This window comes from Eschrichtius robustus, chromosome 18 (assembly GCF_028021215.1).
Source record: "Eschrichtius robustus isolate mEscRob2 chromosome 18, mEscRob2.pri, whole genome shotgun sequence".
Lineage (NCBI taxonomy): Eukaryota > Metazoa > Chordata > Mammalia > Artiodactyla > Eschrichtiidae > Eschrichtius > Eschrichtius robustus.
The window spans coordinates 31,217,034-31,233,393 of NC_090841.1; the positions used below are offsets into that span (position 1 = coordinate 31,217,034).

General features: G+C 37.0%; 1 protein-coding gene across 1 annotated transcript in view; it reads left to right on the forward strand.

Moving 5' to 3' along the window:
• The first annotated feature begins 412 nt into the window (after nt 1-412).
• The window catches only part of PCDH17 (protocadherin 17), a 100,355-nt gene continuing 84,407 nt past the window's right edge, over nt 413-16,360 (forward strand). Inside the window, exon 1 of the mRNA XM_068526837.1 lies at nt 413-2,983. Coding sequence (XP_068382938.1) covers nt 413-2,983 — 2,571 coding nt within the window. The remainder of the gene's footprint in view (nt 2,984-16,360) is intronic.

A 16,360-nucleotide genomic window follows, 5' to 3' on the forward strand; every position in this document is an offset into this window, starting at 1 on the left:
GAAGAAAACCTACGGATTCTTTAGCTCATTATCATCCTTCCCAAACGCGATTTCCTTTTTATCCCTGGTCTCATCGCTCAAGTTTCAGTCGCCCGAAGTCCGGGCGGGAGAGACAAAGCTCCGGGCTCGCCCCCAGCTGCAGGGAGCCGCCGCCTTGCTCAGTGCCCCTGCAGCTCTGCTGCACCGCTGCTTCTCGCCCAGTGCGGATGCTGTAGATCAACAGGTTCAGGGAACTTGAGGGGAATAAGGAGAGACCGCCGGGTGCCGCAGCCCGGGAGCGGAAGGAAGGAAGGATCCATAGACTTGTGGCTTGCGTCGGGGGCGCACGCTGCGCCTGGGCCCCAAGCTGGCGCGCGCCCATCCACTCGCCCCTCCAGTCCGGCTGCTCCTGCCAACACCCCACCGGTCTGGGATGTACCTTTCCATCTGTTGCTGTTTCCTCCTATGGGCCCCTGCCCTGACGCTCAAAAACCTGAACTACTCCGTGCCGGAGGAGCAAGGGGCCGGCACGGTGATCGGCAACATCGGCAAGGATGCTCGACTGCAGCCAGGGCTTCCGCCCGCAGAGCGAGGCGGCGGTGGCGGCGGGCGAAGCAAGTCGGGTAGCTACCGGGTGTTGGAGAACTCGGCGCCGCACCTGCTGGACGTGGAAGCCGACAGCGGACTCCTCTACACGAAGCAGCGCATCGACCGCGAGTCCCTGTGCCGCCACAACGCCAAGTGCCAGCTGTCCCTCGAGGTGTTTGCCAACGACAAGGAGATCTGCATGATCAAGGTAGAGATCCAGGACATCAACGACAATGCTCCCTCCTTCCCGTCGGACCAGATTGAGATGGACATCTCAGAGAACGCGGCCCCCGGCACCCGCTTCCCCCTCACCAGTGCGCATGACCCCGACGCGGGCGAGAACGGGCTCCGCACCTATCTGCTTACGCGCGACGACCACGGCCTCTTCGCGCTGGACGTCAAGTCCCGCGGCGACGGCACCAAGTTTCCAGAGCTGGTTATCCAGAAGGCACTGGACCGCGAGCAGCAGAACCACCACACGCTCGTGCTGACCGCTCTGGATGGCGGCGAGCCGCCGCGCTCGGCCACCGTGCAAATCAACGTGAAGGTGATTGACTCTAACGACAACAGCCCCGTCTTTGAGGCGCCCTCCTACCTGGTGGAGTTGCCCGAGAACGCCCCGCTGGGCACCGTGGTCATTGATCTGAATGCCACCGACGCCGACGAGGGTCCCAACGGCGAAGTGCTCTACTCTTTCAGCAGCTATGTGCCCGACCGCGTGCGGGAGCTCTTCTCCATCGACCCCAAGAGCGGCCTGATTCGTGTCAAGGGCAACCTAGACTATGAGGAGAATGGGATGCTGGAGATCGACGTGCAGGCTCGAGACCTGGGTCCCAACCCCATCCCGGCCCACTGCAAGGTCACTGTCAAGCTCATCGACCGCAACGACAACGCTCCGTCCATTGGTTTTGTCTCCGTGCGCCAGGGGGCGCTGAGCGAGGCCGCTCCGCCCGGCACCGTCATCGCTCTGGTGCGGGTCACTGACCGAGACTCGGGCAAGAACGGGCAGCTGCAGTGCAGGGTCCTGGGCGGAGGAGGGGCGGGCGGCGGCGGCGGCCTGGGCGGGCCGGGAGGTTCCGTGCCCTTCAAACTTGAGGAGAACTACGACAACTTCTACACGGTGGTGACTGACCGCCCGTTGGACCGCGAGACACAGGACGAGTACAACGTGACAATCGTGGCACGGGACGGGGGCTCGCCTCCACTCAACTCCACCAAGTCGTTCGCAGTCAAGATTCTGGACGAGAATGACAACCCGCCTCGCTTCACCAAGGGACTCTATGTGCTGCAGGTGCACGAGAACAACATCCCAGGAGAGTACCTGGGCTCGGTGCTTGCCCAGGACCCTGACCTGGGCCAAAACGGCACAGTGTCCTACTCCATCCTGCCCTCGCACATCGGCGACGTGTCCATCTACACCTATGTGTCTGTGAACCCCACCAACGGGGCCATCTACGCCCTGCGCTCCTTTAACTACGAGCAGACCAAGGCTTTTGAGTTCAAGGTGCTTGCTAAGGACTCCGGGGCGCCCGCGCACTTGGAGAGCAACGCCACTGTGAGGGTGACGGTGCTAGACGTGAATGACAACGCTCCGGTGATCGTGCTGCCAACGCTGCAGAACGACACGGCTGAACTGCAGGTGCCGCGCAACGCCGGGCTAGGCTACCTGGTGAGCACCGTACGCGCCCTTGACAGCGACTTCGGCGAGAGCGGGCGCCTCACCTACGAGATCGTAGACGGTAATGACGACCACCTGTTTGAAATCGATCCATCCAGCGGCGAGATCCGCACGCTGCACCCTTTCTGGGAGGACGTGACGCCGGTGGTGGAGCTGGTAGTGAAGGTGACTGACCACGGCAAGCCCACTCTGTCGGCGGTGGCCAAGCTCATCATCCGCTCGGTGAGCGGCTCTTTGCCCGAGGGGGTTCCCCGTGTGAACGGCGAACAGCGCCACTGGGACATGTCGCTGCCGCTCATAGTGACTCTGAGCACTATCTCCATCATCCTCCTAGCGGCCATGATCACCATCGCCGTCAAGTGCAAGCGCGAGAACAAGGAGATCCGCACTTACAACTGCCGCATCGCAGAGTACAGCCACCCGCAGCTGGGCGGGGGCAAGGGCAAGAAAAAGAAGATCAACAAAAATGATATCATGCTGGTACAGAGCGAGGTGGAAGAGAGGAACGCCATGAACGTCATGAACGTGGTGAGCAGCCCCTCCCTGGCTACCTCCCCCATGTACTTCGACTACCAGACCCGCCTGCCCCTCAGCTCGCCCCGGTCGGAGGTGATGTATCTCAAACCGTCCTCCAACAACCTGACTGTCCCTCAGGGGCACGCAGGCTGCCACACCAGCTTCACCGGACAAGGGACTAATGCGAGCGAGACGCCGGCCACTCGGATGTCCATAATTCAGGTAGGAGACTTTTAGCATAACTGGGACTTCACGTTTTGCTGGTTTTGGAGCTGTCCTGAAACCTTTGGAACAGGACTTAGCCAAACTGCTAGCAGCAGTGAGAAGGGAACTTCTTTAAATGAAAAGGATTTACACTTTTGCCACTGCGTGTACAACATATTCTATACATAACTCCTCCCATTTAAATAGTCAAAAATCCACAAGATGTAAATGTCTTACTTTTGCATTTTTAAAGTTTATTTTTATAGGTTTTAAAATGTTACCAGGGTTCAATATGTCATAGTTTATTTTACTTTATTTGTTGGTCTGCATTTCTCTCCAAAACAGATTACTAGAGAGAGAAAAAAATTGTTTCAGTTAATTGACTTTAACATTTTTTTATTTCATTAAAAAAAATATGATGGCAAAAGAAAGAAATGTATACCCCAATATTAAGAAGTAAATTACTTGAAGCACAACATAGCAACCGGTCAGAATTCCAGAGCCTGAATCAATTTGAGCTAAGGTTTCACTCCCCACCCCCGGAAAAATACCAGTTTTTATATTTAAAAAGTGTTTTATATTTAAAAGTGCTCATGAATCTCATTTATTCTTAACCTTATAGCTTAAGGTTTGGAAATGTGAATTATGCTCTAAAGATCTTTCAAAAGTTTGAAAAAATATAGGCTCTGGATAATGACTAGTATCTATCTATGAAAAGTTTATATTTATTTTGTCCTGTGATTTTTTCCTGGTCTTCTTCCTTGGAGTCATTGAGGGATGAACAGAGTACACTAGAGGGGTGTACTCACTCTGTGCTATTGAAAACAGGATGCAAAGTTGCACTAAAGGCACTTGTGCCAAAAAGAATTCAAGGATGCATTTAGTTTGCATACTGAGTATTTTCAGTATATCTAAGTGATATTTAATATATATTAGATAGTGTAATTTAAAGTTATTGGTATATGAAAAAAACTGACCCAGCATGGACGCTAGACTCTAACAACAGCAGGTGACTATGCTGTGTCTAGTTACTACCTAGTTTCTTTTTTTCACATGTTGAGTTGTGTTATGAAAAAAATGTAATTTTTGCTTATTATGAATGCATGTTGCTACAAGTTACTCTGGATGAGCAATACTTGAAATTCAAAATTGAGTTTAACTAAAAGTGACATTTTGGGAGGAAGATTAGTCTGGGGCAAATGAAAATAATTTGTTCACAGTTTTGTGCTTTGAAAAAGCAAATACTGTTTTTATTATTAAAACAGAGTAGTACAATTTCATAATCTTATACTTTTTAACATAAGTGTAACAAATACTAAAACTCAGCAGAACATTTTCTTATAATAGGGTAATGTCCTTGTAAAACAGACTCATACTTGACGTTACCGAATACTAGAGTATCCACTGTAGTATTAAATCCCACTTTTTACAGTGTTTACTACACACCAGTAATCATGATTTTTTGGAGGTCTATATAAAACTGAACAAGATATTCCTCCCATAAAAACTGTAGTTTCTATGAAAGTCTATGAGAGTGTAAAACTGGTATTTATGATAATTTCTTTAGAGGGATATATGTTAAAATATATATATAGATCTTTTGCAGTCATTTTATAAATATACATTTGTTATATACCTTTCTTATATTTTTACCATTGAAAGTTAAAAAGATATCACAGAGGGTTAATGCTTAATCTTCCACTTCAAGTACTATGAGTTGAATTCTAATTCAGGGTGCAGTAAAAATGAAGTTTGTGCAGTAGAATTCTCAGCAAGCCTGATTCCTGGTCAGATTAGTGAGGAACAATGTTGAATAGAAGTATCCAGGAGGTTTTGAGGGACAGGGGTCCCTATACAGTGTTTACACCATACTGTTCTTGAAGCTCGTCATTGCCCAAGGGATGGATGATGATGATTCCTCTCATTAGCAGTAAAACTTGAGCCAAAGCAAATCTCATACACACACACACACAAAGGGAGAGAGAGAGTTTAAACAGCAAACAAAGGAGACAAGCTTCCTTGCTATTCCCTTTCTTCTGGAATCTTAATTCATTCCATAAAGACACAGAAAATGTTTAAGTTCTTGAAATTGTTTCCATAGTGGCTCAGTTGCCCATATTGCTTCTGCCCTGGAAATATCCTCAATATAAAATGTTAAAACAAGCTCTTTTTTTTTTTTTTTCCTATTGAGTTTTTGTTGTCCTATAAGGGATGCCTTTTAAATTCCTAGTATGTTAATTTCCTTTTAAATGTGTCAGGTTTTTCTCAGTGCCTATTATGAAGAACAGAGTAAACTGACTACAGTGACCTTGCTGTCTTTCTTTTTTTTAAAACTAGTGTGCTGCAGTTTGTGCTGACGTGAGATGCCCAAATTAAAGTGTTCAGGGATCCCATATTCTTGTTTCAAGTGCATTTGTGTGTGTTTATTTAACACAGCCTGCTGAGGAAACACACTATTAATCTCATGTATATTTCTGAAGGAAGAATTTTAATTCACAGTGCAACTGGGCTGGCAGCTACTAGGTCTGGTTTATCTTTATTTTCCAGCATCTTGGGTGCTGTTTAGAATATTCTCAGTGTATTTCTATTGATGGAATGAAAATAATATCATAATTGTTTTGAGATAGAATGGTAAAGAGTGGTGATATGAAACAGGAACTTTAGGACTTAAAAGACTCATGTTACAGCTCAAATTCAAATTTCTCAAAAGATTTTGTGTGAATCGCAGGGTCTAAAATTTTAAGATTAAGATATATAGGTTTGGGGGCATAAGAGTATTTTTAATGAAAATGGATACAGAACAGTCATGTAAACTGGTGTAGAAACAGTGGTTCAGGAGAAAGTATTTTATGGCAGATTTTCTTCAAGTTTCTCAGCCCAAGTAAAGTCAGTCTGTGAAGTGTTTAAACAATTGACTAGTGATTAAAATATCCTCAGTAGTGTGAATCATAATATAGCATTGTTATAATGAGATATTTTATTTATTTTAAAGCTACAAAAGTGATTTGTGAAAAATAGGAACACAGATTTTGTGATAGGTAAGGCAAATACTACCAAATTTATAAAAGCACTCTTCATAGGAGCAATTTCCATGTGAATTATTCCATAGGTTAATATGAGAATCTGAAATCAAGTAGAGGTCATTACTAATTGTCATGAGTAACTTCTAATCGTGGTTTATCAAGAATTATTTGTCCCGGGGTAACTTTTCAACAGGTGTTTTCAATGAAGGTCATGCTGAGAAGAGGGAGGAGGCTGGGGACTTCTCACTGGTGGGAGAATTTCCAGTTTTGTTGGAACATCTGTATTTTCAGATTTTTTTTTTTTTTTGTAGCACGTAAAATGTAGTCATTTTAATATGCTGTCATACAAGAAAATATATTGAGCCAGCAGAATAAGATCTATTGAAATAAATTTTTAAAAGGAATACATTCTTACACAGTGTTTTACAGTTCAGTTTTAAAAGATTCACATTTTGGTTGACTTTAGATTTTTTATGCTTGAAGAGGAAATCCTTTTGATATACCTAGATGGCCTTTTCAATAAAAGCAAATTAAACACATGATAATACTTATAATCAATACAAATATATAAAAATGAGATTGAGGAATAGAGGGCTAAAGTAACATAGTGTAAACAATAAACTCAGTATTTTAGAATGAAAATGTGAAAGAAAGTCTTTCCTAGCAACATTAACCATTGTCTGCCTTGTTCCTACTTCTCTAATACAAGAGATTCTTGGCTTGGGACTCAGATGAGTTTTCAAGACCATGATCTTCAAAAATTCATGCTCTAGTATGTTAGTGATTTCAGTAACAAACACAAAGTGTGTGAACAATTTTTTCATTTACGATTTTAAAGAGTTTTTACCGTGTTATTCCAATATGGCACAGTTTGATTAATTACATGCATTTATTTACATAAACTTGATATACATCTCTATTTCTAGGGGTTTGGTGGGCTGAGAAGGAAGGGGATATCCTTTTCTTACTGCATGCCTCCAGCACTATCTTGTCCACTCTTCTTTTTTTAAAAAATTTTTAAAAAGATAGGATTAATTTCTACTTCAAATTAACATGAGTACACAATCATAAAACATATATTTCTGTTTTACCATATATTAAAAGTAGTACAAATAAAGTGGAGGTAAGTTTAACTAAAAAGATAACAATTAAAGTGGTTTGAGTTTCTTTGGAGAAGAGTTTAAAATCCAAATTATTATAATCATTCTTAATATATTATTTTTATTCTTAGTTTTGTGTGCACCTATGAAAATCTCAGCTGCAATGTAAATCTCTGTGCATTTCTCTATTTTATAATAATATGAAAACACAAAATGCATAACTTTTTTACTCTATGAGTTAGAAACCTGAGAATCTCATTTTTAATATTAGTTGATCTAACTACTCATGAGGTATTAACTTCTTTACAGATTAGTTTTTAGTTTTCAATACAATTCTCAAAATATTAGCTAGGTAGTACTTTATCATCCTTACAGTCTTATCCTTACATCTTTATCAGTCTTTTAAAAATGTAAGAGTAAGATGATTTTTAATTTTACTTAAGGTCTTTTAGTGAGTTCTATAATTTTACTTGAATTCTATGACTGAATTTTATAATATCAATAAATATTGTCATATAGAAATCTGCACGGATGACTTTGAAATTTTATTCTTGGCCTCATCATGTTATTTAAGGCTGTGTGCGATCATGAAAAATATCAGATCATAGAAAGGTATGCCCTAAAATTCCTATCTCAACTTCTTGAACATATTTTTTAGTCAAGAAAAAAAATGTACATGTTCTAAAACATTATCTATTGCCTGTAACTATATCGATCAAGCCACACCCAAAAAATAAAATAAAATAAAAACATATTTTCTAGAAACTTTTCTTTATAAAGTTGATATTATAATGCATATTATTCACTGTTTCATGGTACACAGATACACATTTACATATGAGGTTAAAATAAATGAATTATTCTTAAAATAATCCCAAATATCATCCCTTAAAGAACTAAGAAATATACATATTTTAAAAGAGAAACACCTTAAAAATCTCCAGATAAATATTTAATATTGTTGAAAAATACAGTGTTTGTACTTTATAATGTTTCACTACCATTGTCAGGTTTCAAATTTTACACTGTTATTGCTCCTTGTGCAATATAATGCAGTAAAATATATCTATAAATGATGTAAGTTAAGAAAGTATTAAAAAATTTTTAAGATTAATAAAGGTTTACATGCATTTACTGCAGTGAAGGTCATCTCTGCCCATATTTATGAAAATGTGAGGAATCAAACTTCCTGGCAAAATTAACATATGTGTATACGTATGTATATGTCTTTATATTTTCAGTATAATGCACATAAATACTCAAGCACAAATATTAGCCCATTTTTATACATTTTTAGTTCAAAGGTAGTTCTTCTCTTATTAAGGATGAACTCAAACCTTTATTTTTCTTTGAAAATATTTTAAAACTTGATGACTCACTGTTTTAAAGTTTCAAACATTTTGAAGTTCCTTAAAGTAGAGCTAGTTATTCCAGAGCAATTAAGGAACACCTGATCTTCAGTGGACAATAGGTTGGAGTTTATGTAGATTAAGAGAAAAAAAATTTCATGCAAGTTTCTGATTCTTTGGTGAGGATGGTGAGATGGCTGGAGGCACTGTGAGAATATATGCCAGGAGTCTGATGATGAAACAACAGGAAGAAGGTGAAGCCACTAGAACAGAGCTCATGCCAGTCTGGAAGTGAAGCTTAACACCCCTATGCTGAGAAGTCTTGCAATACACTCAATTCTTACAAATGCACCTACTAATTATGATATTAGTCATTGCTCCAGAATGTATTCCCTTCAGTGATGCTTCCGTTTAAGAAATCCCACAGGGCATTATCTTAAAGCCATATTTTAGTAAAGCCATTAGGGAAAGTTTTGGGTTTTTTTTTTTTTTTTCTATTGAATTCCTTCAATCAATGACTGTATATTTGTATATTTGAGAATAGTGTCAAGGTCATTTTGCCTATCAATTTGAAGATAGTGTGACTTCTGCCACCCACCTACAAAACACTTTTAAATCTTCATCAGACCTACACTTATCTATTGTCAACCTATTTTAGCAGAGGAGACGCTGACAAGAATTCCCTTCAGTGGCACACAGTATTTTACAGTTAGTCATAGCTTTCACCAGTAGCTTTGATGGTGATATATTGCTATCCTTCGGTCTCCTGAAATAAAGTATCTATAATAAAGGAGTCCTTAATGACATCAACATTCCCTACAGTGACTAAGCAGAAGCCTGCTCTCACCTCCTTGCTACTACAGAAGTATAAATTCAATATTTTTTAAGGTAAAGCAAAAAAAAAAAAATGTAACAAAATACAAATGCAAAGTTGCGGCAGTGTAGGTGGCATTTTTCACTTGTGTGCCCCATGGTCTTCCAGTGAGAGACTGTAAAATTGGTTTCAGACAGTGTTTGAGAAAATCTATTGATATACATGTGACACACTTCTATTTGTTCTGGTCCTAGTGACATTCTGATTACTGGTATTTGTAGGCTCTGCCCCGGATATATTCCAGGGAGCTTTATTGTAGTGAAATGACTCTTACAGTTCATTGAGCATCTAGCATAAATGTACTAAATATGATTGGCACGTTTGCATATATTTATGCAAAAAATAAGGCAGTTAAACAGCATAATTATGGGAAAACGAATCATGACAATAAAAGACCATTTAAGTTAACAAGCTTTGTGATCAAAGGATAAATACAGGTTGGATAAATTAGACTTTAGATGTAACTAATCTACATAAATAGACTTTGGTCTGATTAGGGGAATGGAATATATTAAAATAATTTAATGGTATTAGAAATGCATTTTATTTCAGACATTCTGAAATATTTAAAGACTTGAGTTATTTTCTTTATGTTTCTATTCAATGAAATGGTCATAAACCATATTTGTATTGAATGAAAAATGGACAAAGTAAAGATGACTATCATCTTTGTAAGCCCCTGTTTGGTAGAATACACCCTGTCCAAACAATATTTATTGTTTTTTAGACTTGTGATGTTTTTGATTGATTTTTAATTAGTGGCACATATTAAAGGGATCATTTAAAGGACAGTTTCTTGTTTACTTCCTTTATCAGCTAAAAGCAGCCTTTGTAAAATATGAAAGTGTGAGCATTAAAAGTCTATTTCAAGTTTTCAAAGCTATATATTCATAATTGTTTGGTAGATATATACTGTTTTTAAGAAACACTAGATACATGTTTGTAAATTATATTAATACTTAATGTAGATAATGACTTTATGTTCTCAAATTTTCTAATGCTATTTTGATGGCATATATATGTTTAAATAACAGATTTAACTTAGGTGACTCAACTAATTTCTTTCCAACAACTGTGGTGCTTAGGTATGTTTTCTTCAGCTTCATTTAGTGGTAACTTTTAAAAAATGTAATTTAAGCATAAGTCATCAGTTGGTATACTTCTTTACAATATTTCTACCTGAATCCTTAATAATCATTGTTAAGCAATGATTGGGTTGTACTTATACCCAGAATTTTTATGTCCTCCAATTCAATAAAACTCAAATTGAAATATATACATATATCCTAAATTTTGATATCTTTCTTTTATGATGCAGAAACACAACAAATATTTTATTGTAGGCAGACATGTTCACGGGGTCAAAATTTCATTTTTTATTTTTATAATCCAATTTTAGACAATCAATGTCTTAAAAAAATTCTTAAATTTTTATTTATTTGCAGTACGAACACTTGTATCAGTTTTGAAAACTAAAGTTATAGTTTTCACTCTCAAGATATATTAATTCCTTTTCTCTTCACAGACCCCAATATAAATACCTTTGCTGAAAGCTCTTCATTTCATTTATCACAGAATATTTTACCAGAATATACTGAGATTATTTTAGGACTGAATATTTGGTAGACTTTTGCTATTTTTCCACAACACCAGAGCAATTGCATATGCAGAGCTGATATTTATAAAGGCAATTCACCTATTATTACCATGAGAAGGATTATCTAACCACAGTGTAAAGTGACCAAAATGCGCTTTTACTGATGTCCCCATTTCAGTAGATGAGGTAACAGTAAGAAGTTAGAATGCTTGAGAAATAATATGTTTAAAATCTTAGCAAAACTTACTAGGAAAAAATGTTATCCTTTAGTATTTGGAAAAACAGGACTTAACTTTAAAAGGGGATATTTTCCATTTCAAACTTGATAATTGCTTAGTGATACATCTTTATATAAATATGAGGCACAAAAGTTTTCTGAAATTTTGAAATTTGAAAAATAATTTGCTTTGATTTCAATAGTTCTATCAGCAAAAGCCCAGAAGATTATCTAAATATTGGTGAATTCTATTACCGTGTCTTCTTGAGGCACAAAATTCTCTCTATTTTGCTTTGGCAGTTTTGCCTCTATTTTAAAATAGTTTATCCAAATTAACTTATTGCATTAAGAATGTGAATAAGAGGAGTTATAAGTCATGCAAAATGAAAGAGAAATCAACCATCTATCATCACTAACATTCCCATTAAGACAGAATTAAAGATTACATGCAAACTTGCCTTCACATAGTTTGAAGGCAAGACACTTGATTTCTTTATTTTTATTATTATTTTAGCTTTGCATGACCTTGTGTAACATTAATGAATTGTTTTTTCTTTTTATTTTAAGCCAACCTTTACTCTCTTATTTTAATCTTCATTGATTAAATGAGAAATTTCTGATTAATGAGAAATTTTGGAGATACAGTTGACTCTTACTTGGCATGGTATATGCATGGAATGCATTTGTAATTTTAGGAACTATGAAAATATGTTGGTGCTAATGCATGAACCTAAATGTAGATAAAGACACAGGATGACTGAGAGTAGATATTGTATGAAAAATAGGAAATATTTTAATACAACACATATATTGAAAAAATAGTTTATAACCTTGCACTTTTAGTGTTGGCAGATGCACGGATAGTAATTATTAGCTACATTTCCAGATCCTGAACTTCTAGGAAAGCTACTATTTATTCCTGGATAATAATAAAGCAGGAAATAAGAGAACTATCCTACTAAACAAATCCCACTCACAGGCAAGATAAGGGTTATTGACAAAAGCTTACTCTGCAGTGTGGCCCTGATATCAGATGTGCCAATACCAACAAATGAAGCAAAATGGCTAAGTTGGGAGAAACTAAATGACAGGGAATATATTTGAAACATTTTTTTTCTGATTTTGAGCGATAGACTTTCCATGATTTTTTTTTTTTTTTTATAATTAAGGCAATTACATAGTTATTTGGGTTAGAATGCATGCCCAGTTCCCTATCTCAAAACGCTATTTGTTACCACCTGTGGCTATTTCTATTTAAAAAAAAGAAACATAATTATTATGAGTCTCAGCAGTCTTAGAGTAAATTTTTGCAATTACAATGCTTGGGCAGATGTGTGAAAATGGCAGATTAATTCCTGCCAGGATCTTTCTGTTCCTCGTGCAGTTTTAGGTTTGGTGTTGCCTGCTTATTAGAGTGGCTCTGTTTGCTCTGGTTAAAGGTTATGTCAGTGTTTCCATAGTAAATCTCTAGAAATGAAGATCCACAAGTCAGCCATTAAATTTTGCCTTAGGTGAAAAGTTGACATGTAACGTCTCAGCAAAGGAGTAGATAATATTTTCCATCGCACTCCTCTGTTGTCTGGTTAAGTTTGAAGTAAATGGTAGTAGGACCATTTGACAGTGTTGAGAAAGCAGGACTTAGACTAGCAGGCAAAAAGAAAAGTGCACTCTTTTGAACTATAAAATAATATCTAGTCAACAGCAGTGGATGGAAGTATTTTAATTCTGTGCTTGATCCTAAAGCTACTTAATGCATAAGAATTTTAAGGAGCCACAATAAAAATATATTGAGGCTGGATGGCTAACGAGATTTAACATTCTATCAATTTCCATTCATTCCTTCTTTTGATTGTGATATGTTAACTCTATCCTTTTTTTTTTTTTTTTTTAATTGGGGTATAGTTGCTTTATAATGCTGTTAGTTTCTGCTGTACAACAAAGTGAATCAGCTATATGTATATATATGTCTCCTCCCTCTTGAACCTCCCTCCCCCCACCATCCCACCCATCTAGGTCACCACAGAGCACCAACCTGAGCTCCCTGCTCTATACAGCAGGTTCCCACTAGCTATCTGTTTTACACATGGTAGTGTATATATGTCAATCCCAATCTCCCAATTCATTCCACCCTCCCTTCCCCCTGCTGTGTCCACACGTCCGTTCTTTACATCTGCGTCCCTATTCTTAATAAAGATCTAATTGATCTACACACAAAATAATGTTATTAAGTCTGAACAGTTTTAAACCTCTGGGTCAGTGTTGTAACTCTTTATTAGTAAAGTTAATTTGTCACAAAGTGGTCTAGATAGGAGAATGCTTGAGGACAGTGACCACATCCACCTTGCTTGTCGTTATAGTTGAGAGAACCTAGCATGGTTTCTATTGCATAGTGGGCACTTAAAATATGAACTATTTGTAATGTCTTGTGATCACTGATCAGATATGAGCCAGAGCTTGGATTCAGAATTAGAAATTACTAAGGTCAAACCTAAGATATTACATACAGAAACATGCTGAAATAAGGATCTGTTGCTAAATAATTTATTTGAAGGTGGCCTATTTGATAATTTTTATTTATAGTTGTTACCTTTTTAATAACTACAATGAAAATTCCTATACATTTCTATTGATAATATTACCAATTCATGGAAAAAAACAAGTGATCAAGGTTCACAATTATGAACATCAATCTTTGCAGAGTGTGTTTATATTTATGTGTATATATGTAAATCCATATATATATCCATAAATATATTTACATTGTATCAAGAGAAATAGTGTTGGTAAGAGAGTATCTTTCATCTTTGTTCTGTTCCTTGGTATGGTTAATAAAATATTGAAACTATGCAATTCAGGTGTTACATTAAGGCTTTGAAAATCACACAGCTCTAGTAAATTAAGAAACTAATGTGATTCTGTTTTAATTAATTTTAAGATAATTATATTTATAGAGACTTCATAAAATATACACTTATTTTTTATATGAATTTTTAATGAAATTATAGATAAACCATAAATAGTAATTTTGATTACATTTATTTGTATTTGTTGACAAATAAATTTATTTGTATTTTTTATGATTTAATCACTTTTGTACCAGAAATTTGCCATTTGATGATGGGAAAAGAAAATCACCATGGGCAGTTATCAAATGTATGTAATAATACAAACTCAACTTACAAAACTTTTCTTGAAATTTCAGAATCTATCTTGCGTAGGTAATAGGAAATTTCAGTGCACATTTTGGGGAAACATAAACTACATGTTCATGTAAACAGTATTTTCCCATTTCAGTATTGTTATTTAAAATACATTCACAACCTGAAAAGTTGTTCAATCCATAATCATTAATTCAAGAATAAGTAATGAAATAATTTAAAGAGCTCTTCATTGAAATACTTTACTACTTTTAAGCTATTATAGGACTTAATTACTATTTATCTGAATTTTAAATTTTGATAGCAAAATTCAAGTCAAATAATAAGGAGGCTTGGTAGAATAAAGGCTTCAAGCAGAATGAGCTTTCAAACCATATTCAAAATTTAATTATCCTCATTTGCCAGAATAGCTGAGATTCAAAATGATGGGGAAAAAAAAAAACAATAGAAAGGAGCATAGAAATATAAATTTAAGAAGTTTAGGATTCATTGTCAATTATCATTTATAAAGAAGAGAAGAACTTTTGGAAAGATTAAACTAATAGTGTCAAATATTATGTAAGATTAGCCTACAAATAACAAGTTCTCAATGGAGACATATATATCCACAATTATCTAAACATTATAGTTCAAGTTCATCTGTAAATTCAACCTGGAATATTTGGCATTTTGGGGAAAGAAAGCCCATCAGCAGTCAGAGCTGCTCTCTCCAGAAGGAAAACCAGGGTGGGTCTTGGTTTCATGGCACTACAAGAGGCCTGTGTATCTGGGGAAGATATTCTTTTAGACATAATGGATCAGAAGCTGGACCTGTAATACTTCATAATCTGTCTGAATTTTAATTCTTTCTCAGAATGTGCTTGTTCATGAACTATCATACATGTGTTTTTCTGTTTTTGTTTCTGTTTTTTTTTTTAGAAAAAGAATACAGCTGAGAAATCTTCTGGAAAGGTGGCTTCCAGATAATGTTCGTAGAATGTGAATGTTTTGCAGATATACTAGTTTTCATGGGTTTAGTCTTCACATAAAACCGTATAATCTAAACACATGTATCATCTGCTTAAAGTTTTCAAAAGTTGTTTATATAGCTGAAAAGTATCATCAAAACACATAATTTGAGTGAAGCAGATGGAAAGGAATTATTATTTATGTCTTATACTGACCTGTTCTAATTCTTTTCTTCCTATCTTTGCCCTCTGGTCTGTTTTCTGTGATATCTATTCAGAAAATTTATTTTTACAGGGATACCTTAAGAACCTTGCACATTAGTATATAGCTTAAATATTTTAAAAGAATGTAGATATATATGTTGATGAGACCATGGTGGTATTTATCACCAGATTAATATTTAACTATAGAGTTTTCCCTCAGTATCTGTGGGGGATTTGTTCTAGGACCTCCGTGGATTCCAAAATCCAAAGATGCTCAAGTCCCTTATGTAAAATGGCATAGTATTTGCATATAACCTACACACATCCTCACATATACTTTAAATTATCTCTAGATTACTCACAATACCAAATGCAATGTAAATGCTATGTAAATAGTTCTAAATACAATGTAAATGCTAGGTAAATAGTTGCCAGCTTGCAGCAAATTAAAGTTTTGCTCTTTGGAACTTTCTGGAATTTTTTTTTTCCCCAAATACTTTCTGTCTGAGATTGGTTGAATCTGAGGATGTGTAACCTGAGGATACGGAGAGCTTGACTACATGCACATTTGGACTTGAGATTATATAGTTATTTTACATAGTGGAGCTATATGGGGTGGGTTCGATTTCAGATGGGTTGGATTGATAGTATTATGTTTAACATTATTAAAATGCATTTAATAGACAAGAAACATATTTATTTAGTTAAAACTAAAAAGCTTCTTGGATTTCCCTTAATCTAGACTTGAGTATATATTTTAAGAAGTAAATTATTGATGTTCTTTTTTGTGTAAAAACAATAAAATAAACCTCTGTACATGACTCCCTCTTTTTGTTCTTCAGGCAAGAGTGTTCTCTATTGAGATAGAGTAGAGAAAGTATCCTCCATCTGCCACTCCCGAAAATAGAATGCTTAGTTTTTTACTT